The sequence below is a fragment of the Poromitra crassiceps genome, assembly GCF_964638095.1.
Source record: "Poromitra crassiceps genome assembly, chromosome: 1".
Classification (NCBI taxonomy): domain Eukaryota; kingdom Metazoa; phylum Chordata; class Actinopteri; order Beryciformes; family Melamphaidae; genus Poromitra; species Poromitra crassiceps.
In genome coordinates this window covers 18,337,785-18,364,188 of record NC_139623.1, presented here as the reverse complement: position 1 = coordinate 18,364,188, position 26,404 = coordinate 18,337,785, and the positions used below count along the sequence as shown (strand labels likewise).

The following is a 26,404-nucleotide window of genomic DNA, read 5'->3' as shown; positions in this document are numbered from 1 at the left end:
ACAATAATAACCCTTAACTGTTTCAACATGCAGTAAAAACCTGGTTTCGTGTCTGCAAAACATGTGGCTTTATTGCACATTTGTTCTCATAACTAACATTTGTTTATATTAAATTTGTTAAATAAGCTTGTTAGGCAATGTTTCTTTATCATTAGTCACATGAATGCAATGCGGTTTAGCAGCCAACTTGGAAGTCCCAGATGCCGAACATTCCAACCAGCACGTGAATGTGGCATTTGATCTTGTTAAGTTGAAAATGAGGCAGCTGCACTAGCCACTTTAGCCCACTGCAAATCTGCTGTGCCATTGCTTCAGTGAAAGAGTTGCTGCAAGGCATAATAGAAAATAGACCTTGCATTTTAGTTGTTTTCCTTTTCAGGTTCTATACAACTCTTGGTTTAATGTCAATTCTATTCAGCTTGTTTTCCATTTTGTAAAAATGATCAGATCAGTGGCCTTTCAGACCCTCTTTTAACTGTTTGTTTTGGTTACAGGATATTGAGTGACCTTTTGTCAGTTTCCGCCTTGACGCAATTTTTTATTTTGGCTTGTTTTGCTTAGTAAATGGACAACTGCACTGTGATAATGTATTCACTGTACATGTGAGGTAGGCTATCACTGCTGCTGTGATAATGTATTCACTGTACATGTGAGGTAGGCTATCACTGCTGCTGTGATAATGTATTCACTGTACATGTGAGGTAGGCTATCGCTGCACTGTGATAATGTATTCACTGTACATGTGAGGTAGGCTATCACTGCTGCTGTGATAATGTATTCACTGTACATGTGAGGTAGGCTATCACTGCTGCTGTGATAATGTATTCACTGTACATGTGAGGTAGGCTATCACTGCTGCTGTGATAATGTATTCACTGTACATGTGAGGTAGGCTATTACTGCACTGTGATAATGTATTCACTGTACATGTGAGGTAGGCTATCACTGCTGCTGTGATAATGTATTCACTGTACATGTGAGGTAGGCTATCACTGCTGCTGTGATAATGTATTCACTGTACATGTGAGGTAGGCTATCACTGCACTGTGATAATGTATTCACTGTACATGTGAGGTAGGCTATCACTGCACTGTGATAATGTATTCACTGTACATGTGAGGCAGGCTATCACTGCTGCTGTGATAATGTATTCACTGTACATGTGAGGTAGGCTATCACTGCACTGTGATAATGTATTCACTGTACATGTGAGGTAGGCTATCACTGCTGCTGTGATAAAGTATTCTCTGTACATGTGAGGTAGGCTATCACTGCTGCTGTGATAATGTATTCACTGTACATGCGAGGTAGGCTATCACTGCACTGTGATAATGTATTCACTGTACATGTGTGGTAGGCTATCACTGCACTGTGATAATGTATTCACTGTACATGTGAGGTAGGCTATCACTGCTGCTGTGATAAAGTATTCTCTGTACATGTGAGGTAGGCTATCACTGCTGCTGTGATAAAGTATTCTCTGTACATGTGAGGTAGGCTATCACTGCTGCTGTGATAATGTATTCACTGTACATGTGAGGTAGGCTATCACTGCTGCTGTGATAAAGTATTCTCTGTACATGTGAGGTAGGCTATCACTGCTGCTGTGATAAAGTATTCTCTGTACATGTGAGGTAGGCTATCACTGCTGCTGTGATAAAGTATTCTCTGTACATGTGAGGTAGGCTATCACTGCTGCATAAATAGAAAACCCTGTCGCATCACCGTACACCTTCACCCTTTACACTCACGGGGATCGATATCAATCCCCAGAATTCATTGGTATAAAAAAGAGTGTTTCTCTTTGCTCCCAGTAGCAACCAGTGCTTCCATGAACCCGTGTCTATAGGCTTTGATTAGAGAGCTGCATCTTTGAGATGGAGGGACCATATGCCAATTTACATGCACTATAGACTTACTACTGAACAGAATGGACGTTGCAGTGAAAGCAACAACAACAAATCCATGATGTGAAAGAACAACGAGGGATTTAGTAAGCAAACTAAACCAGGGAAATGGAAAATATTTGCGAGGGAAGATTTTTTTCCCTGTGGTTTGGCGAGGCAGCGGTTTACGTCCAGGGAGTTGAGCAGTATCGCGAATGGCTGCCAACAATCAAGGTGGCCTGGTGCCCGCAACGCTGCCCAACTCTCATGCCAAGTCTGTCTCCTCTGCTGCCCACATTCCGCTGGAACATCTATCCAGACAGACAGACAGAGTTATGGCCACCACTTCATCACAGCAAACACAGTGGAGGGGAATCGTAGAGGACGTCACCTCTGGACTCTGGCTGACTCTGGCTAAAGTAGGAGTACTTAGTACTATAATGAAACTGTGGCTGGCAATCTTAGTTGATATGAATTAGGGTTCGACTCATCCTGTCAGTGTCATCCACCTCTGCTAAGATGGATATTAAGCAGTTAGATTGATTACATATTTATTGCAGTATCAATACTAAACTAGATACCCACTGAGTATTTGGAACTGGGCTGCAAAATTAATCAAAATTTAATTGAAATCACAATATGGCCTACTGCAATTTTCAAATTGCAAGGAGGCGCAATACATGTTAAAGGCAAAATGTGTGTTAAAATACCATTTTAGATTAAATATTGTCATGCTGCAGAGATGTCCTGACCTACACATGATGAGATGAGATGAGATTGAGATGAGATTAACTTTATTATTCCCGAGGGGAAATTTGTTTCAGGCACAAAGGTTGGTACAACTGCTTAACATATAATGTCAGTAACACAGATACACAAACAACAGCAATGGACAATACACGGAGTTTGGTTCCATCAGCACAGAGAAATTAACTCATGTCCCAAGAGGCGAGTGGGGGAACTAAGTCCCCACCAAGTGAGACAACTTGGCTTTGGCCAACAGAACTAATCCTGTTAGTCATAATGGTGACATCACATACGAGGAAATTAAAGTCAACCAAAAGCAAACCAACTAAGTGTCCGCAGTAAAGTGCAATCTGTGCCAATGTCGCAGGGAAAGAAGACAACAAATTAATACATTTGGTTGACTTTATTCCCGGCGTCACCAGATCAAAGCGCAGTACACCTAAAGTGCGGCCTCAAAAGTGCAAAAGTAAAGTGCAATCTGTGCCAATGTCGCAGGGAAAGAAGACAACAAATCAATACATTTGGCTGACTTCATTCCTTGCGGCACTGGAGCAAAGTGCAGCACACCAAAGTGCGGCCTCAAAAGTGCATTGTAACTCATCAGGATAAAAATCTAAAAAACAAATAACCTGATTAATAATTAAAAAGAAAGTAAAAACAATAATTCAATCCTAAAACTAATCTGGTGACATCACATACGAGGAAAATAAAATCGACCAAAGTAACTAAGTGTCCGCAGTAAAGTGCAATTTGTGCCATATGTCACAGGGAAAGAAGACAGCAAATTAATACATTTAGTTGACTTTATTCCCTGCGGCACTGGAGCAAAGCGCAGTATATAAGTGCGGCCTCAAAAATGCATTGTAACACATCAGGATAAAAATATAAAAACCAAATAACCTGATAAATAATTATGCAGCCTTATGCATCATTATGCAGACTTAAAGGCCCATTCCGTCAATTGTCACTGTTACTGACGGCGGTGGCGTTAGAGTAACTGCAGGCAGCATGTGAACGAGCTGACGCGCGGGCACCATACTCGCACGCGCACAAGCAGTTGCCTGGCAACAGCAGAGGTGTTGGTTGCTGTGTAACGTTAACTCATAAAAGTCACTTGAAAACGGCAACCTGGACAATGTATCGGTCAGATCAGCCTCGAGATGCCCAGGAAGGATTCTGGATGAATTATCGGACGTTATTGTGGCATGTTTGGCCGTGTTTTGGCTTACATTGGTTGCGGGGAAATGGATAGGCTATTCACGTTACCGTGAGCCAGGAAATACCCTGCTTCCCCTGTATGTACGGTACCGTGTAATGCCAGGAGTTGACCAAACTGAACAATCAACAATGTTTCATAAGCATAACAGTAACGTTAGGCATATTTACGACTGTTACATTCATTATCCACACAAGACGGTAACGTTATTAGTGGAGGTCGGTGGTGATTTCTATAAATATAGCTAAATCTATTAGTTAGCCGCGTATAGCATCAAGCTAACGTTATGGTTATTATAAACAGACTCCCCACCGCAGCTAACTGCAGTCAAACAATAATGTTCCATGACCATAAGCATAACGGTAGTAACGTTAGGGTTGCATTACTTCACACAAGACGGTAATGTTAGCAGAGTTTCTGACCAGGGGCCGGTTGCACCAAGTGGTCTTAACTACGCCTGGTCGTAACTCCTACGTCGGTCTTAGTTAAGACCAGTTTTTAGAGTGGATTTACGCCTGTTGCACCAATAGGGATTACATCTGGTCTTAACTATGCTGGTCGTAGCAATGCACGTCCATGTGAATTGCCGGGGAATGTGCCCCGATTGGCCCAAAAATGTGCCTCGCGCCGTCACCCACTACTGTATGTGCATTAGGGCTGGGCGATATGACGATATATTTCGTCTGATATGATGCTCTATCGTTTATATCAGGGATGTCAGAGATACGGATCCGGCCCGCGGGCAGGTTTCATCCGGCCCGCGAGATGTTTTGGAATATTATTATTTTTTTATTTTTTTATTTATTTTTTTATTATTATTATTAAATTCGCACCCCATTATCATGAACTACGTGTGGCTAATAAGCAAGCTAAGAGTTAATTCATAAGTTAATTAACCGCGCATAATCGCGCATTCGGCTACCTACCAAAAAACAAAGGAATCAACAAGATGCTGTCGAAAAAGAGAAAGGTTGACACGGAATGCAGGCAGTTTCAAGACAAATGGAAAGAGCAGTATTTCTTTTGTGAAGTAAATGGGTAAATGAGTCGAATTGGTTTTAGTAAAAAAAGAAATCCGGCCCCCATGAGGTCTCAGTTGAACAAATCCGGCCCTCTACCTAATATGAGTCTGACACCCCTGGTATATCGTTGTGTTGCAAATCACACTCTTTACGGCAATATTGTCCGTCATTTCGATGACGCTGTGCTTTCTATTCTGTTTTCTTTTTTACTCACGTCCACAGTCCACACACGCACCAGACTCTGTGTCAACAAGCCCGTTGTGTCCCTTTATAAGTGGCACAAATCAGCCGTGAGTAGGCTAAAGAGCAGGGAGATGTTACCTCCACTCTGTCCGCCTAGTCTACCCAGGCATTTGCGCTGTGTTACGTTTGATCCATATTTGCGTGTGTCCTCCTAACGTTAAACCTGGCAAAACATCTCCTCTCATCATCCCAAGGAAATCCCTTGAGGGCTGACAACAAAACCTCTATCGTTAGCTTTAGCTTTTAGCTTTCCCTGGGTGAGTTGTGTTGGTTAACGTTGTTGTTCTTCTTCTACCGTTTTATTCTTCTTCTACTGAACATGTAGGTATTTTGACGTTGACTAAAGAAATACTGCCGCCTAGTGGCCGTTTTTAGATATGATTCCAAATTAGTGCTTAAATCAAACACATCAAATGCTAGTGTCCTCTTTGAAAATCGAACTGGTGGCGTGGTTCAGTTTGTGTTTCATTCTACTGCCCTGCAACTAATTATTATTATCTGTGTTGTAAAGAATAGCCATGCTTATCTGTATTTCTGAATGCATGTATCCTTTGTGAGGTTTGACAACATTTTAACGGGTTTAACTGCTACATAAATAAATGGCCATGTGGTCATTTTATATAAACTATAAATAGAATTTACAGAAAATATGCTATATCGTGATATATATCGGTATCGGGATATGAGATTTTGGTCATATCGCCCAGCCCTAATGTGCGTCACGACACCCTCCCCCTGTAGGAGCCCCGGGGGAAAATGGCGGCGGCGATTAGTGCCAAGCAGTCTGAATGAAATTGAATGTAACGTTCCCAATTCTATGTATTAAATTCTAAAAAACTAACGTCAACATTTGGGAAGGCTAAGCCACACAACTAGTTCGTTATAATCTAACATCATGCTTCGATGGTGACGTTACGACGATGACGGTGACGATGACGGTAAGGACTCAAAAAGGTCTCCGCTGATAGACACGGAGATCTCTGTTACAGGCAGGCACTACGCCTCCTCCTGACCAGGCGTAAGAGTTACGCCTGGGCGTAGTGAAAAGAAGGCTTAAGCCCTCTTGGTGCAACCGGCGTAGCTGTTAGGTCGTAAAGTTACGACCGGCGTAGCTTAAGACCAGTCGTAAGACCACTTGGTGCAACTGGCCCCAGGTGGTCAGATACTTGTACTACGGAGTGACAATAAAAATCTTGAATCTTGAAAATCCATTAGCAAGCAGCTAACGTTATCTGGTCAAAACCACATTACAATAGCTACAAGCAGCAAGTTCCCTTCATGAACCGAAAACACAGTCCTGACTCTAGTTTCCCCCCGATGTCGGTCACATTGCTGCTGTCTGGCCAGACGGGCTTCATTAGATAAATATTTATTTATTTATTTAGTGTGGACTTTTTCTGGAGTCTGTTGTTTGCTTTTGCTAGCAGCTAGTGACGAACGTAACGTTAGCCATTTCCTGTTAGCCATCTTCTTCGTTGGTATTGGTATTTACGCCGGAGCCATGAGGACAAGAGGCAGGCTCGTGAATGCGCAGACGTCACATCCTCTAGCTGTGGCGGGAAATGCTCACCCCTTCGAAAATGCGGTATTTCCATGTATCTTCTGAACGGCTGGTCGGAGAGAAACGCCCCTGGTCGCGATTTTTAAGTTACGTCAAGGCGCATTCACTCATTGCCAATAAAAAACACTTTGTGCACATTTATTTCTCGCCAGAACCGACGGAATGGGCTTTTAAGGAAACATCTTTGTTTGGTACAGATCCCCGTAAAAATCACACCATAATAATCGTATTATGTTTTTCAATTAAAATGAGAATAATGATGTAAAAATTATCATTCCCTCTAATATTGCAAATCAAATCATAGTAGTACATGAAAAAGTACATGACATAACATAAACAAATGCATTTCTCATATAGGCCTACTCCTGGGGCAGTTGACAACAGCCAATGTGGAAAACCTAAGCTGTGTAAGAACAACTCTTTTTGAACTTATTCTTAAACACAAAACTGAGTGAGTTTTTTGCCAATAAGTGTAAAGGGCAGCCATGGGCACAGGAATGTGGGTGCTGAGGGTGCTGCAGCACCCCCTAGTCGAACAGTGTGTAAATTGTTGGGGTTTGACATTACCACCCCAGAAATGCGGGTAGATTTCGGCAGTGGTGTAGTGTAAACTCATCAGTCACTCTTACTAGCCACTTTCGCACGTTTTTAGTGGGCTGAAGGTAGAGGTCTGGTTGAAGTAGAGCAGGTACAGGCTTAAGCCGTTCACCCTGTTTGGTTTGCAGCTCCTGGCCCGACCCGGGCGTGGGCGCCCAGTTACCTTTCCATGCCTACATCCTTAATAGAACCCCTATCCTACTCCTTTTTTTACAGTTAGTGACGGACAAGCCCGTCTTTTATTGTCACACAGGCACACACCAACACATGCATGCGGCCACAAACACACTCATGCTGACGGTGGCCGGTGAAATTTGTCCTCTGCATTTGACCCATCCTGGCTTGTCCTTTCCTCCGGGGGGCAGGCCAGGAGCAGTGGTCGCTTTTTCTTTCCAGCGCCCGGGGACCAACTTCGGATGTTGTCGTCACTGGTCGGATGACGATCTTCTGCATGTTTTTAGTGGGGGGTTATGTACGGAGGAACCCCCTGGGGAGCATGGGGAGAACATGCAAACTCCACACAGAAAGGCCCTTTCGACGAGATAACCCACCTGGGCAGTAGGCACTGAAGATATGGGGGGGACACAACTCCAGCGCCCACAGCGTCCCAGGCGAGAATCGAACTCAGGACCTTCTAGCTGTGAGGCGACAGCGCTACCGACTGCGCCACTGTGCCCCCATGCCTCCTCTGTCCCTGTATGTCCTTGTGCCCCCTGGCACCAGAGCCAGCTCCCCCACACAACCCAGTTCTTATGAGAAATAGGATCTGTCTGCGTGTTCCCCCAGCATGTACTGTCATCAACAATAACTTAGTCAGACCTACTATTCATCGCATCGTCAATCAGATTTCCATCTGTCACCTCCTCTGTTAAAAGGTGTCTTTTAAATGTCAGGGCTCTGTCTAACAAGTCTTTTATCTGTCAAGATTTTATCATATGGCATAACAGATTTTTTTTTATGATCACTGAGACATTGGCTCAGCTTGGAGGACAATGTTCCTCTCATCGAATCCACTCCCCCTAATTTCTCTTACTTTAACTTGCCTAGACCAGTGAGGAGAAGCGGTGGGCTTGCCAACTTTTATAAGAATGATCATGAATGTTCTCCCATCTCATCCCATCACCATTTTTGAAGTTTTGAGTTAATTCACAGCAAGGACCCAGTACTTTGTGTTTTAATTTATAGACCCTCAAAACATAAGTGTGGATTTATTGCTGAATTTTCAGGACTCCTGTCTCTCATCACCCAGATTTACTGCCGATTTAGACAAAGGAAAAGACAGTCAAGTTGATCTGATTTAACATGGACACTTTTGAAGAGTGTTATAGCAAGGTTGCATGACTGAAAGATTTCATAATGTTAGAATATCATTAATCTCTGACAAATTTCAGTACAATAAATTAGCGTCTAGGTAAACTCATTATGTGTGCAATCACCAATGACCATCATCCATTTTTGCAATCACCACCACCACCACCACCATCATCATCATCATCATCATCATCGCTGCTCACCTTGGCTTTGTTGATGGTGCAGTGCAGTGCATTGTTTTCCTGGTCATAGAGCAAAGTGAAGTCCAAGGTACCCAGTGTAGCTGTAAAGACAGAGGGGGAGACAATAGAGACAGAAAGGAATGAGTAGCTGTAACGTAATATGACACTAACAGCCTCACAGGGGAGAGAGGAGATTTAGGTGATGATCCGGATCTGGGATTTCTGCCATTAAGCTATTTTTGTCTTTTAGCCACAACTATTATGCTGCATTCATGTGCTAGTGGGAAAGTCTGACATCCAGGACTTTCAAGTTGGCTGCTAGACAGCGTTGCACACACATGATATTTTTTCAGAAAATCAAACCCAGAAGACAAACAATCTCACCATTAGCAAACATCATTACAGAGGCTGCAGCTTTGCAATTGTTCAGCGTGGGCAGAGGTTTGCACTGTACTGCCTTTTTGTTTTCTATTAGATCACTTCACCAAATTACACCACACAATGACATCAGGAATTTATTTCTCAGTGTTCAACCTCTGAGAAACACACACATGCTGGGTGTTTCAAAAGTAGGTATACGATTTTAATAACAACAACAACAATATTAATAAACAAAGATGTATAATTTTAGAGTGATTTTCATGTGCTTAATTGCTAAATTTTCAGCCATGACATCCTATAAATTCATCACATGTTCTGAAGGGTAGTATGTGTGTGGGGATAGGAGTTTAGGGAGGGATTCTACACATCTCGGATAGTTACCCTGTATTAGCAATGTTCAAGTTCAAGTTCGTTTTATTGTCTGCTTTCACAGAAATTTGTTGTAATGTGCAACAGTGCCAACATGGATACAAAAATATAAATACAAAGAAGATAAAAGACATGAAAGACATATGTGCACAAACAGACTTAAACTTACAGTAGAAAAGGATGTGGGCCAGACATGAAACAAGGAGTATAAGAAATAAGATGATAAAAGGTTAAAACTAGAAATGTGGGGGGCAATATGTAAAATCAGTTCATTCTGGAATCCACCTACGAATTAAAAATGAATTAAAAATCACAGTGGGGAACAGAAGTACACCCACCTGAAAATAAAAACGCATAGGGGCATTTAAATAGACTACCCCCCCCCCCCCCCCAGCCCATTTGTAATGCGGGCTATCTCCAGAGTTCATTTATCTGCCCCCCCCCCCCCTGCTTATTTAGGAGGGTGATGGCATGGGGCACGAAGGAGTTCTTTGTCCTATTAAGCCGACACCGCGGGACTCGGAACCGCCTGCCCGAGGGGAGTAGCTCGAACTCCTGGTGGAGCGGGTGAGAGTTGCTGCGTTTTGGCTGTCGACGAAGCCTTGGTTGGTAGGTCGACCGATGATCTTAGAGGCCGTTTTGACCAGCCTGGCCACCCTATTCTTTGTTTGCACCGTCAAGCTGTTGTACCATACAGTGCCACAGTACTGTATGATACTTTGTATGGTGGAGCAGTAAAACCACTTGAGGATTTAAGCACTGGCCCCATAAGCCCTCAGTCTCCTCAGGAAGTACATACGCTGCTGTACTTTTGCGCATACATGATCTACCTGGGTGGACCAGCTCAGGTTGTGGTCCACTCACACACCCAGGTATTTGTAGGACTCCACCTGTTTTATGGATGTGTTGTGGATCCTAATTTGTCCTCGGTCGGCGATTGACCTGGGGTCAAAGATGACCTCCTCGGTCTTTGACGTGTTCAAAACCAGTGCATTCTCATCGCCGCACTCTACCAGTTTGTTTACACTGTCTACATAGGATGGAATGTCGTCGTCACTGTTCATCAGAGCAAGCAGGACTGTGTCATCTGAAAACTTGATGATGAAGTGGTTTTCTGTTGAGGTGGTACAGTCATTTGTGTACAGGATGAAGAAGATGGAGGAACTCACACAGCCCTGTGGAGCTCCTATGATGATGATCACGGGGGGGGGAGAGAGTGTTGTTTACCCTCACCTGCTGGACTCTTCCTGTCAGAAAAGAGTGTTAGAAGTGAATGACCTTATCGGGCCACAGGCCTTCCGTGGGTTTAGATGTTTAAACACCTCCGTCACCTGCTCAGCAGTGATGTTTATTGTCCACATTTGATCTAGGGACAGACTCTAGCACAGCCGTGCAATCATGGAGATGTTTGTCTGTGTCAAACCTCTTGTAGAAGGTGTTAAGGTCATTGGCAAAAGCAAGTTCATCCTCTGCGTAGAGGGGTTTGCGGGCGGTCGACATTCCAGCCATGTTTTTTATTGTCTGCCATGCAAGTTTGGTGTTTGATGAGGAAAAGGCATTCTCCAGCTTTTGTCTGTGTTTCTGCCTCCCCTCCCTTATCATGTGATTCAGACGTGTCTGTAGCTTCTTCACCTCTGCTGTGTTATTATTTTTAAACGCAGTTTTCTTTTCTTTTAACACCTTTTTGATGTCGCTGTCTATATAGGACTTGCTATTTGGATAGACTTTAACTTTCTTTGTGGGTATTGCCTCCACACAAAAGTTCATATAGTCGGTGGTGACTGTGATTGTGCGGTCGGTGTCGCCCTCTCTAAACACCTCCCAATCAATACAAAGGTAGCTGCCTTTCAGACTCTCAATGCTGTCTTCTGACCACACCCTGACTGTCTTCTCCACTGGTTTGCTGGTCTTCAGCTTGGTTTTGTACACTGGGATGATATGTACAGCATTGTGGTCAGAATTTGCGATGTGCGATGTGCTTGTATTGAATGAATGGTGTCAATAAAAAATAGATCAAAAAGGTAGCGGTGGTATTTGATGACCTGGGATGAGAACGGGTTGTTTTTTAATGTGTGCAGAGTGCTGCTCTGTGCTGTCGGTGTCGGTTTGACGAACTGCATTAAAACAAAAACCACCTATGCGGCACCTTCCCGCAGGGTTGTGTGGAGGTGTGGGTGTGTTTATTAGTGCTTTCGAACGTAAGGAAACAATCACAAAAAACTTTTAATTCCTCTGATTCCCCGGTTTTGTTGTCGCCAGCGCACTCATTCACTCTTGAGCTCGCTCGACCACCGCTCTCTCTCACTTGTGGGGGGGGAGCCAACTTTGAATGTTGCGTGTTTACAAACAGCAACTGACAAATCCTGCAGGAAATCGAACCATGCCTAGAGAGGGGGGATGCGAAGGACGCGTGCTACCAGGTGAGCCACATTGTGCATAGTGTGCTTTTAAGTAAACTTTGTATCAATATGTAATTAGCTGTCCATTTGCTTTCAGAGTAGAATCTTGAGATAACGCATTTTCTGAAGTCACATAACTACTGTAGAGTGTAGAGGCCCTTTTAGATTGTCCAAAAATCCCACTAATATCCACAAACTACAGTACTGGCATTTCCTTCTCGGTCTAAAAGTTGCCAACCCGTCCCGTTTAGCCGTCTCAGAATGGCTGGCGATATAAATGTTGGCATTGTTCCAATGTCTTATTTTTCACCCCTGCTTCTTCTCCTCCTCTGGATTTTACTTTACATTGACTATGCCGATAGAAAAAAGTCTCATGCACGAGCGCCAGGCGCATAGACTGCATCAAGTCAGCCGGAATGTAAGTAGGTCATCCGCTTTAGCTCTTTCAAAATAAAACCCTTGTTGTAACGTTAACATTAATAACAATTTTGAGTAATGCTTTACAGCCAGTTTCACTCCATATGTAATCTTAACATAAAGTATTTTGTAGAGCCCGACCAATACTGGATTTTTGAGGCCGATGCCGATGCTGATATTAGGGAGTAAAAAAATTCCCAATACCGATATATCGGCCGATATTTTTATATCATATATACATATATACATACATATATTACAAGACATAGGTAGGTACAAAGTCACAACAATTATTATGATTATTTTCAGTCTCTTTCGCTATGAACGGTCCTGGGCGGAAACAGGCAACCGGCAGCTGGAAACAGGGAGGGAGGGTGTCATGGAAGCGCCCACGGTCTCACCAGGAAACTTGTGAATAGTCTGAAAACTAATATCATGAATAATATGTCCCTGGTACAGACAGCCGGTATTCTTGGGTTCCCGCTGTATAGTGGATGTCCACGCCAAGACTTCCGCTTCCGTGCGCCACGGTTATTACAGTCCAATTGACGTGAGAATGGAGTTGGAGCTGATCGAGTGTAGGTCCAGATGACATCATAATCATGCTTACTTTGTCTAATTTTCCAAAACAGCAAATTCAACTTTTAGCCATGAGCTGTCTGAAGTTGACCATAACACACTCAGCAGCTCACTCATGAAGTGCTGTTTATGCGCTTGTTATTTTATAATAGGGTAATCACCTGTCTTCATATGGAAATGAAAGGTTTTTGGAAGGGAGGGCAAAGGAAAGAAGAGTGAACTATTGGGAGTATTACATGGTTTCATGCCAGCAGGTACCGGATCCACGTAAATGGGCAGGTAGCCCAAAACCGCATGGTGCCGGATCCTGTTCCGGCACGATCGGGCACAAATTAAGCACCGGAGCCATGGCATTAGTATTTATACTCAGTCGTTGCCTGTGTGTTCATCACTGTGCTCATAACAGTGGGATGCTATTAGGAAGCCTGTTAGATGAGCTGCCTGTATCACTGTTTTGCACTGTAGATGGATGAGCCATCTGGATAGCTGTGGGGTACAACAGTGAGATGCAACAGTGCTGTGAACTCTACAGGAGGCTACAAGAGCTTAGTCATTTTTAGTAGAGGGGAGTCATAATCCAGTCTGGCTGTGCAGTCTCATTTGTGTGACTCTCAGGGACGGTGATCAGTTTAATTCAATTTCAAGTAGCTACTTACCAGCATAGAAGATAATAATTAACTAATTATCAGCAAATAATTATTAATTACCTAATTTCAAGGAATACATCAATTGATGTCATTCCGACACATAGGAATGATCGTCAAGTTGTTGAGCTAAATTGACTTGATTAACATTCCTGTAACTGAGAATTTCTACTTGACAGATATGAACACATCAAAGACGTATTTCCAGAGGGGATAGCGTCCATACAGTACTGTGCCTGTAAATATGTGGAATTGATGAGACATTGAGTGCATTTACATGCACACTAATAAACTGTTTATTATCGGATTTATAGAGTTACCTGGTTATTGGAGTGTCATGTAAACGGCATCCTTTATCGGATAAAGGCCGTTATCAGTTTATGTGAAAACCGATTAACACACCTAGGTTTCTGCTGAATCATCAGGTTTATTCATTGCAGTCTATGTCCACTCACGCAGTTTAAGGTGAGTTCCCGCTATTTACATGTAAACGCAAAAATCTGATTATTGCCAGTTACCTGATTATTCCGTTTATTGTTATCCGTTATCCGTATATTGTTTGCATGTAAACACACTTGACAACAAAAAAACGTCTGGTAAACTTATATTAAACCAAACTAGAGATTGGGCAAAGATGTCTGTGTTGAAAACAGGAGTTACTCATAGAGTGATGTGATTGTTTTCCTATAGCGATGACAAGTTGCTGGGTGTTTACAGTGTGATCATCTCTACTGCAAAGTATGCTGTTCCCGCTGTATCATAATGATTGATGTGCTTGGGGAACTCACTGCCAGTTATCAGAGTTATTGCCTGAGAGGGACAAAGCAATGTTTCAAAATCTGCCACATTTTTTGCCAAGATGGGTTGTGGCTTAGGAGAGACAAGGACATCCACCAGGGGTACATGTGCAGTCTAGGACATTGATTAAAAGACAACCATAACTCAAATATAGATTAATATTGGAATTCTGAGAATAAAGTCAGAACTCGCCACCCCTGGCAGGCACACAGTACCAGGGGGAAAAGAACAATAAAGTCAGTTCTAAGCAGCATATCGTTGCAACAGGACGTGTTACGGCAGAGAGTAGGAAACAAAACCCCCCCTCTGTCTTGAACACAGAGAAACCGTTAGCCACCAGCTAGGCTACACTACCAGCTAAAGAGCTAATCGGGACTAGCTACTCCGAGCGCTCGACCATCCTGACCCTCTCCTATCCTACTTGAAGATCCAGAACAGCGCCGCTGTCTTCCCCTTGCAGACCGAAGTCCTCTCCGCTTGGCCAGCAGAGTCCGACGCCGTACTGTGAACCCCCATCCTCTCCGACTCCCCCTTTTGCCTGGGACCGGACCAGACAAAAGAACACTGAAATCTCCTCGGGCTCGAGTCGAGTTAACTGCACCGAATCATGTACGCGCGTACTAGATTGAAGTAAGGCTCTTTATTGTTTCGGGCAGACAGGTTGTTTAGCGTTATTTTGAACTGATACTGTGAACTGAACTGTATGACTTGAAATCATTGTGACTGTAATAATTGTGCATGTGTAACGGAGTTAAGGATTCCACTTGCCATTACTAGCCAGATTTGGTTATATTGAATGTGTACTGAATTTAATTTATTATTTGTCAATTGCTTGTGTTGAAATGGTGTTATGTACTGTTTTACATAACACTCACACACATAACACTGATCTCAGGGAGTCTTATTTTATTCGGGGTACCTGAACATCGCATTAGTGGCTCCCTGTAAACTTGACGGGTAACCCCGTGTTAAGCCTTCAGTCTGCGTTACCCGTCTCAATGGTAGGTCGATTTGTACTGAGCTTCTGTACACATGACATTGCTGTGTTGATGAGAGCTGACTGTGCAGAACTGACAGACAACTGTCTGTGTGTCTTACCAGAATACACGGAGGTTATCTCCAAAGAGGATCCTTGTCTGAGTGTCATCTGACTTAAACACAACGCAGTATACAACCGCTACAATGGTGCCGTGACCCGGATATTCGTCCATGTGCTGCTGTGGACTCGACGTGGGACAGAGCTGACTCCTCGCTGCCCTCTACCCGTTTGAATCGGCTTTTCCACTGTCGCAATTGTGACTTGCAGTCTATTATAGCCACGCCCATTTTAAGTTTGCAGACTACACACACACACACACACACACACACACACACACACACACACACACACACGCAAAGGTGGATCGATTTCCCACTAAGATAATTAAAGGAAGACTGTGTGTACATGCAATTGGCATATTTAGGGTGTCATTTTAAAATGTGGATGTAAAAAAAAAAAAAAAAATTTTATATATATATATATACATATATAGCCTACTGAAAAAAAAAAGAAAAGAAAAAGATCCTCATCTTTTCTCTGTAGTATGATAATTTGGAGTGGCCTGTACATTAGCGTTTTTTTTTTTCCTTTCTTTCCTTTCTTAATTTCACTGATGATGGAGATACCTAATGTGTCTGGTATTGGTAGGGGAATAGATGTACCTAATGTGTCCACTATTGGTAGGGGCTCAGGGATGTGGTTTGGTGGGGTCCCGACTGTGGGTGGGCTTTCTGGGGTTAATCTCATGACATCTACCCCTCATCCTGCCAAGGTGTATCATGGAGTGTCTGATAATGCATGTGCCACTGCCGATGTGGGATCAGGGGGACAGTCACCTGCTGGTCAGGAGGATGATGAGCATGTTCCAGTTTCTCTTCTCAGTGACTTGGTGAAGCAAATAGGGGCGAGTATTGGTGAAAATATTGTCTCTTGCCTTAAGTCCATCCCAGCTAGTAATGTGAACATGACTCATTCAAACATAGCTGATCTTTCTAGGGTTAACCTAACGGTTAGCCATGATAGCTATGAGCCACACCCTTTCAGGGGGGATAACACTGACAGACTTACAATCTCTGAGTGGGAAGAATCCATTAGGATTTATTTGGGTCGGAGGGGCATTCAGTTATGTGACCAGGTGGGGGAGGTATTGGGCAAGCTACGGGGGAGGGCACGGGATGTGGTGACAGTCGGGCTACGTAGCAGACCTTCCCTAGACTTGAGGTCAGGCCCACAACCTGTGTTTGACATACTCAGACAGCACTTTAGCGACTCTGTGTCGTCTTTTATGCCTCTTGCCGACTTCTATGACACAAAGCCCCACCCGACTGAGACAGCTGTTGACTATTGGATTCGACTTAACATGGCCCTTGACATTGCAATGGAGGGACTGAGGAGACAAGGCAAAGCTCTTGATAGCCCTTCTCGTGAGGTGACAGTCATGTTCATCACTCATTGTCCCGATCCTGATCTGTCACTAATCTTCAACTGCAGGCCACTAGAGGAGTGGACGGCCACTGATGTTCAGGTGCGGCTGGATGAGCACCACCGCAGGAGGCGTCTCCAGCAGCGCCAGTCCACATGCCCAGCTGACAGTTCGCAACCCACGCAGGCTGCAAGAGTTTTGCACACCCATGTTCAGATTGCGGAGAGCCCTCCCGCCCCTCCGGCAAATGCGGCCACCCGGACACTTCCAAATGAGGGTCAGTCACTGGAGCATGTTATCACCCTTCTGGAGCGTTTACTGCAGCGGGAGACCAATCAGCATCCCAGGGCACCTAGACTTGGCTCTGACCCCCGCCCCAGGCCCCGGGGCCCATGTGTCATCTGTGGGAGTGACAGCCATGACACGGTGTCCCACTGTAGGAGAGAGCGCCTTTGCTTCCGCTGCCATGCTGCTGGTCATCAAGCAGTGACATGTCCCATCACCCCAGCTGCCAACCCACCTGCTGCTCAGCCTGGCAGTCCCAATCAGCAGGGAAACTAATTGGCCCACATGAGCAGGGGACTAGTGGAGGGCCAGATGACATGTCCCCACATGATCAAGAAGATATTGACCTTGAATCTGTTTATTCACAGTTCTGTGCTTCAACATGTGAAGACTCTACGGTGATATTTCAAAACACGCAGAGGATATCTGCAACAGACAATCTTTTCCACACTAATGTCTTAGTCCAGGATGTTGTGGAGCTTCGAGCCATGTTGGACAGTGGCTCAATGGCCTGTTCTTTGAGCTCTCACAGGCTTCCTCTCTTGGTGCAGGCCAATGTTGTTTCCCCTGACTCTATCTCTCCCACTTCAGTTGTGTTGGTTGGATGTGGGGGTTTAAGAACGAGTCCCGTTGGAGTGTGTGAGCTTCAGATGAAAGTGCTTGACTGTCACATCTCAGTCCCCACACTCATTGTGGAGGGCCAAAGTGATGATCTCATTCTTGGCAGCAACGTTATCAAACATCTCATTCGGGTGCTGAAACATTCTGGGGAATTCTGGGAGAAAGTGTCTCTTTCAGATCAGTCGTCTGTGGAGGAGAAAAACTTGCTTCAGCTGCTGGCCTCTGTGGAAGAATGGAGAGGCACTGAGTGCTCTGGCAGGGTGGGCACTGTCAAACTGAAGCATGCTGTGACCCTGGAGCCCATGCAGGAGCACTTGGTTTGGGGTCGCCTGCCTAGCCATGAGTGTCTCTCTGCCGGCAGCACAGTTGTTGTGGAGCCGAGTGAGTCACGAACAGTGCCACGAACAGTCATGGTGGGACGGGTTGTGACACCGTTGTGGGGCGATGGGTGGGTCCCAGTGAGAGTCATTAACCCCTCCACTAGACCTGTGACATTAAGACGCAACTGTAAGATCGCTGATGTGTCCCCTTGTGTGGCACTGGAGGACTTTGACACTGACTACTTGTATGTGAATGACAAACCTGATGATGTGAAGTGTACAGTGACCAGGACTGTTGATCAGACTCAGACTGGCAGTGAAAAGAGCTTGACTGTGGGCTCTGAGTCCTCTGACCTACACAGACTAAGCAGTTCAAAACTCTCTGACTTGGGGCTGAAGGACATTGACATTGACTCTGAGAATCTGTCTCCACTCTGGAGGACGAAGCTTGTCGATCTGTTGGCTGAGTACGAATCCATCTTCTCCCGTCACAGTTTGGACTGTGGAAAGGCCAAAGACTTCGTCCACCGCATCCGGCTGAGCGACAGTAAACCCTTCAGGCTCCCATATCGCCGTCTGGCCCCATCACACTATGAGAAGCTGAGGATGGCCTTGAATGAGATGGAGGAGCGTGAAATCATAAGGAAATCTGCAAGTGAGTACGCTTCACCACTTGTATTGGTCTGGAAGAAGAATGGGGAGCTGCGGCTCTGCACAGATTTCCGTTGGCTGAATGCACGCACTATCAAAGATGCGCATCCCCTGCCTCACCAGGCTGACTCCTTGGCTGCTCTTGGGGGGAATGCCTTCTTCTCAACGATGGACTTGACCTCTGGGTACTACAATGTAGAGGTCCACGAGGAGGACAAGAAGTTCACCGCGTTCACCTCTCCTTTTGGACTCTACGAGTACAACAGGCTCCCGCAGGGGCTGTGCAACAGCCCGGCCACGTTCATGAGGATGATGATGGCTATCTTCGGTGATCAAAACTTCTTGAGCCTCCTGTGTTACCTGGATGACATCCTCGTGTTCGCTCCAGATGAACAGCTGGCGCTGCAGAGGCTAGAGATGGTGTTCGAGAGGTTGAGGGCACATAACCTGAAGCTAGCTCCAAAAAAGTGCCACTTCATGAAGCCATCTGTGAAGTTTCTGGGGCACATCGTGGGGAAGGATGGCATCTCCACCGACCCAGAGAAGGTCAAAGCCATTGTCGACCTGGGTGAGGCGGATTTGATAGATGAGGGCACCAACATACCTTCTCCTTCCAAGATCAGATCCTTCCTGGGGATGGTCGGATTCTATCAACAGTTCTTTGAGGGGTTCTCCCGCATCAGCAAGCCTCTGTTTGCGCTGACGGCTGGTATGAAGCGGCCGCGACACACCAAGGGTAAAAGGAACCCACCTGTGGTTAGGAAGCTCTCATCGGCTGACTGGACTCCGGAGTGCGGTGAGGCTTTCAGGAAGCTAAAGCAGGCTTTGTTGGACAATGCCACCCTTGCCCATCCCGACTTCAGTAAGCCTTTCCTGCTGTCGGTTGATGCCTCCTCTAATGGCCTCGGGGCGGTGTTGTCTCAACTGACTGATGGTGACGATGTTGCACGACCTGTCGCATTTGCCAGTAAATCGCTCAACTATGCCCAATCACGCTATCCAGCTCATAGGCTAGAGTTCCTCGTGCTCAGATGGGCGGTTTGTGAAAAGTTCAGTCACTGGCTGAGGGGTCAGCCATTTACCATCTGGACTGACAACAACCCCCTGACATACATCCTCAGCAAGCCGAAGCTTGATGCCTGTGAGCAGAGATGGGTGTCGAAGCTGGCCCCATACGACTTTGAAATCAGGTACATTCCCGGCCCCAAAAACGTGGTGGCGGACGCACTCAGCCGTGAGCCATTTGTGCGCCAAGTATGCTTCACCGCCTCACAAAAGTCCCTTATGGTGCACTGCTGAAGGAAGCAAATGCCTTGGACCCTGACTGTGTTCAGGACGTGTTTCGCTGGTCCTGTCACCCATTTGACGCCGAGGCAGACAGCCCTGGGGCCGGGGCCTCTGTGGGTCAGGCTGCCTGTAATTGCGCCGCTGTCAGGGTGTCACCAGGTTCCTGCATCTCACGGCAGGAGGTGTCCGCTGTTATGGAGCAGTCGTTGGACCGAGAGTGCCTGCCTCCCCATGCCCTCCTCTTGCCTCAGCTCATTCAGTCAATCCAACCACCTGAGCTGTCTGAGATCCGCCCTCTGCCTAGGGGCGAGCTGATGGCAAAGCAGCGTGCTGATCCCTGTTTGAGTCGGGTCCTTCACTTTGTGGAACGGCAGAGGAGGCCGTCAAGACGGGAACGTCCGCATGAACCTGTTGATGCTCTGCGGCTCCTCCGGCGCTGGGACAAGCTCACCGTCAAAGCGGGGGTGCTGTATCGCACTTCTAAGGATGCTGTGACGAGGAGGAACACATACCAATATGTTGTGCCCTCCGCTTTGAAGGACAAGGTTCTCAAAGGTGTCCATGATGAGGCTGGTCACCAAGGGCAGAGACGGACAGTCTACCTAGCCAGACAGCGGTTCTATTGGCAGGGGATGGAAGGAGACGTCAAGGAGTATGTGCGGTGCTGTCGTCGCTGTGTGTTCAGCAAGTCTCCAGAGCCTGAGGCCAGGGCACCACTTGAGAGTGTCAAAACCTCTAGACCTCTTGAGTTGGTTTGCATCGACTTTTGGTCAGCCGAGGACTCCTCCAACAAGTCCCTCGACGTACTCGTGGTAACTGACCATTTTACTAAGATGGCTCAGGCTTATCTCTGCCCCAACCAGTCAGCCAAGGCCGTCGCTCAGCAACTTTGGAACAATTTCTTCTGCGTGTATGGCTTTCCTGAGCGGGTGCACTCGGATCGGGGGGCAAACTTTGAAAGCAGTCTGATTGCAGAGATGCTCCATGTTGCTGGGGTTGAGAAATCTCATACGACCCCTTACCACCCCATGGGCAACGGTGCGGTTGAAAGGTTCAATCGCACCCTTGGAAATATGATCAGAGCCCTTCCACCTAAGGCCAAACACAGATGGCCTCAGCTGTTGAGATCGCTCACCTTCTCCTATAATGCCACAGTGCACGAGACCACGGGCTTTGCGCCTTTTCAACTGATGTTTGGCAGGGCCCCCAGATTGCCCGTGGACATGATGTTTGGCTCTGTGCTTTTGGATGATCAGGTGGTGGATTACGATGCCTATGTGCAGTGTCTCAGGCGTGACTTGGCAGATGCTATTAGAGTTGCCCAGATCTCCACCACGAAGCAGCAGGAGAGGCAAACTGACCTTTACAACCGCAAGCTGAGGGGTGCACCCGTGGATGTTGGAGACAGAGTTCTTCTGGCTAACAAGGGGGAGCGAGGAAGGAGGAAGCTGGCTGATCGCTGGGAGGGCCACCTCTACACTGTTGTGGAGAAGCATGAGAGGACTCATACCTTCAGACTCAGGAACTGTGCCACAGACCAAGAGAAAGTGGTCCACAGGAACCTGATCATGCCGGTGAATTTCTTGCCTGTCCCAACTGAGCTTGAAGACGCCTGTGGTTCTTTTGTCAGTGATCTGACCGACGGAGATGTGGATGAGTCTGTGCTGGATGTGGATGTTGAGCATTCCGTTCTGCTGCCAGACTGTGGACCGGAGGACAGAACCATTTCATGGATCTCTCAGCTTCCAGCCTCTGATGGGGGTCAGACGAGTGTTGCGGTTGACGTTCCGACTGGGGGTGACTTGGGTGGGGCTGTTGACACACCAGACCGGTCTAGTTCTTTTGACCTGACTGTGGACAATGAGTGTTCTGCCGTCTTAGCTGACTCCCAATCTGTTGTATCTGCATCTCCAGTTGGCATGCTACCTTCTGATGCAGGTTCTGTAGTCGCATCGGGGGCAGAAAGTAACCTTTTCAGTGACGGAACACTGGGGGTGAGAACAAGGTGTGGGAGGGTTGTTCAGCCTGTTCTTAGGCTTATTCAAAACATGCGCCAGACAGTTTTTGCTGGCCGCTAGTAATTTTTTTTATGCTTTGGTGTTTGTGTGGATGTGTTTGGACTTCTTCTGTTTTTGGGGGGGGGTTTGTTTTTGTTCTTTTCTTTCTGATGTGTCTGATGCATTCTGATGTGGATGTTCAGGTAGAATGATTGTGCTGTTTGATAATGTGATATTTGAGTGGCTTGACATGTAAATGGGCATGTTTTCCGATGGGTGTCAGGAGGCTTTGCAGGCCTTCTCCATTCTCATCCTTAAGGGATAGTCTTTGACTGGGATGCTTGGTATCACTGATCTGTTCTGAACAGTACTTTGGGCTCAATTTTTTTCCCCTCTTCCCTTTTTGTATGAAGTTGTTGGTACCTGGGTTGCTCTGTTTCATGGTGGTGTCACAGCTCAGTCTCATTCTTTTTGTTCTGTGATTATTTTGGTTTAGTTTGTATGGGCAAGTGGAGATCAGCAGGGGGGAGTGTAACGGAGTTAAGGATTCCACTTGCCATTACTAGCCAGATTTGGTTATATTGAATGTGTACTGAATTTAATTTATTATTTGTCAATTGCTTGTGTTGAAATGGTGTTATGTACTGTTTTACATAACACTCACACACATAACACTGATCTCAGGGAGTCTTATTTTATTCGGGGTACCTGAACATCGCATTAGTGGCTCCCTGTAAACTTGACGGGTAACCCCGTGTTAAGCCTTCAGTCTGCGTTACCCGTCTCAATGGTAGGTCGATTTGTACTGAGCTTCTGTACACATGACATTGCTGTGTTGATGAGAGCTGACTGTGCAGAACTGACAGACAACTGTCTGTGTGTCTTACCAGAATACACGGAGGTTATCTCCAAAGAGGATCCTTGTCTGAGTGTCATCTGACTTAAACACAACGCAGTATACAACCGCTACACATGACACCGTGAATTACTGAATCAAAGTGCCTTTGATTGACAATACCAGTTAAGATCACATCCGACCCTGCATGAGCGGGTCTAGTTAGTAGGCTGGCATCGCAATTCTCCACTAATTAAACGCCAGCTAACAGCTGTGGTGTTGAGTTGCGCCGTGGTCTTAATTCTCCTGCACCGTTTCCTCATCCATCATTCCTCTAGTCCAGCACATGAGGCTTATAACTAGGGATGTTAATGATTAACTGTTAGTCGATTAACTGCCGTTAAGAATGTAACCGATTCAAATTAATTAACTGTTTTGACCAAGATGTTTTGTTACGTTGTATAATATAATAGATCCATGGTTGTATGTATCACCTCAATGTCCAGAGCTTACACTGTGTTATTCCACCAGTCCAGCAGAGGGCATACCTCACCCAAACAACAGAAGGAGCGGTCACGTGAGACTGCCGTCACGTCAGGAAACAAACAGACTGAGACCAGATAGCAACTAGCAAGATGAGTGCGCCTGCTAGCAGCAAAAGAGCGAAACGCAGCCCTAGTGTGGGAGCATTTCACACTAACAAGCGAAAATGCCAAATGTAAATATTGCGACGCCGTTCTCAAATACACCTCTAGTACCTCGTGTTATGACTCGGGGTCATGTTTCTTTGTCATGTGTTAACACCAATCCTTTCCTCCTCAGTGTCGGTGTGTATTGCAGTGTGCTTCAGTGTGTGTGATTGAGAAATGAGATGCAGGTGGTGTTCACCTTGATTGGCCTGGTCAGGTGATGGGGCTGCTGATGACTGATTGGCTGGTGGAGATCATTTAAGCCAGCTGATGCCATCCTTCTGCCCCTTGCTCTCCACATTCCCAACGATGGCAGCCACGATGCTGAACCTGTGCTTTAGTGCTTATAGACATGGATGCTTTTGTGTTACAGGAATTTTTTACTTCTGTAAATGGTAAACTGCACTGTAAATTATTTATCTAAGCAAAGTAGCAGTATGTAGGAGTGAGAAGCCTCTTTTGTTTTTGCAACATCTTTTCTCATGTTTCTTTTGTAGGAGATTAGGTAAGAAAAATATGTTTTGTTTAACCAATCCTATTATTTTGGTAGGTAAGTTTAGGGTTGGGGTTTAGTTCCTTTTGTTTGTTATGTTGGCATTTTCTCTGGTCCGAGTCAAAATAAACTTACTTTGTGAACTTTTGATCCTGGTTCTGGCTGTCCATTCTTGGGAGTGGGAAGAGTGGGGGCACTTTTGTGTTGCGGACCGGTTCCCCTAGGCCGGTTCGTAACACTCGTCAATGATGTAGCACGTTAAAACTCAGCACCTGATAATTGCAGTGCCAGGCGAAGATGGAACATTGTCCTCCCAGCAAACTATCGTAACTCTATAATAGCCCAGAGAAGCTGTAGTGATGTCCGAGCAGAGAAAATAACAAGATCTGCTGTATGGTAGAAAAGGACATGCTGCCATTAAGCGTGGTGGAGGGCAAGGGATTTTGCAAGCTACTTAGCTTGATTGAACCAGGCTATAGAGTCCCGTCGAGAGGCAAAATAACTACAGGTATTGAGAAGCGGTACGAGAAACATAAAGACGGGCTTAAGGAGCAGCTACGTTCAGCCGACAAGGTGGCTATAACAACTGACTCTTGGATGGCTTTTGTTACAGACTGAGATTATCCTGCCGGGGTGCTGCACCCTGGAACCTTGGTTGCATAAATACTGGTTCCTGCCGGACCGTTACAGGCGTTACCATAATATGTCCCATGTAATGTTTGGCTACATGTTAGCTGGATAACTGCTGAGAAGTAACCCAGTAAAGAGCGTTAACTGTCTGCAAAGTCTGCGTGCATTATTGTACACTCGGGTCATCACATTGGCGACAAGGATTAAGCGGAGTATAGCGGTTGTAGCGGCCGTGGTATGTCGAATAAGTTTTCGCGTTGGTGACTTGTCATGGCTACAGTCGGCTCGCTCAGTGAGTTTGTCGAGATGGACGGCGACTGGGTGGAATATGTTGAGAGACTGGAGCACTTTTTCTTGGCGAATGACATTGAGGGAGAGGAGAAGCAGCGGTCGATTCTCCTCAGCGTGTGCGGGGCCAAGACGTACAAGTTAATGCGCAACTAAGCCACGCCGCGGAAGCCGGGAGAACTCAGTTTCAAGGAGCTGGTGACGTTAGTGCAAAATCATCAAAGCCCGAAGCCATCTGTAATTGTCCAGCGTTTCAAGTTCCACACTCATGTCCGAAAACCGGGAGTGTCAGTGGCTGCATTCGTGGCGGAGTGGAGACAGCTATCTGAGCACTGCGAGTTTGGTGCAGTACTGGAGGACAGGTTAGTTTGTGGCATTAATGACGACGGCATGCAGCGTCGGTTGCTGGGAGTGATAGATGTGGACATGGGGTACCAGGAGCAGGAGGCCGCGGTGAGGCTGTTGGTGGTCAAGGGGGAAATCAAGTACATGAGCATGGTGCAGGACATTCTAGCAAAGTATGCAGATGTGTTTAAGGATGGGCTTGGCACCCTCCGCGGCACAGCAGTGAAACTGTGTGTAAACCCCAAAGCCCAGCCACGTTCTTTCAAACCACGCACAGTGCCATATGCCATGAAGGCCAAGGTGGAAGCGGAATTGGAGAGGCTGCAGCTGTTAGGTGTCATTGAGCCCATTGAGTTCTCCGACTGGGCAGCCCCGGTTGTGCCAGTTTTGAGAGCTGATGGTGGGGTGTGTATATGTGGGGATTACAAACTGACGGTAAATCAGGTCTCACAGCTTGACACCTATCCTCTCCCGCAAGTTGAGGACCTGTTCGCTACATTAGCAGGCGGAAAAACGTTTACAAAGCTGGACATGAGTCAGGCATACCAGCAGCTGCTGCTGGATGAGGTGTCTAAGCAGTATGTGACCATTAACACTAGGGATGCACGATATGGATTTTTTCAACGGATACGATAATCGATAAATATCTGTTACTCCTGGCCGATAACCGATAATTATTATAATAAAAATATATATATATTTAAAAAAATATATATTTTATGCACACCTGGGGTTAAAAAAAGGCAGATGTAGTGAGCATAGCTCTGGCCTAACCAAATCTAACTGACATCACTGTGAACACAAAACAAAGAAAACTTCTGATATAATATGATTGTTTGAATAAAGTGTATCACTCAATTATAGTCAATACAAAAATAAAGGCTTTTATAGAACGGGAAGCCAATGACTGCTTAGTCTGCAGATAAAACACAATGACAAAAGGCATAGTAATTTAGACTCTTATTGTCATGTTATGTTGACTGATGCTTTTTATGTAGCCTAATGTGCACGACTGCACCTTTGTTTTCCTTATTATTGGCTCTGTTAGATGGCTCTGTCCAGCAGCTGCAGCAGCTAGCTCAACTCCAAAGTCCCTTTGTTATAGTGGGACTCCCGGCTAGCGCGGTTAGCTTAACGTTAGCGTGTTGT

The 26,404-nt window shown here is 45.8% G+C and overlaps 1 protein-coding gene across 1 annotated transcript in view; it reads right to left on the bottom strand.

Moving 5' to 3' along the window:
• doc2b (double C2-like domains, beta) overlaps positions 1-26,404 on the bottom strand; it is a gene marked incomplete at its 3' end in the record, with an annotated part of 377,287 nt that overhangs the window by 192,468 nt on the left and 158,415 nt on the right. Inside the window, exon 2 of the mRNA XM_083636172.1 lies at positions 8,787-8,866. Coding sequence (XP_083492298.1) covers positions 8,787-8,866 — 80 coding nt within the window. The remainder of the gene's footprint in view (positions 1-8,786; positions 8,867-26,404) is intronic.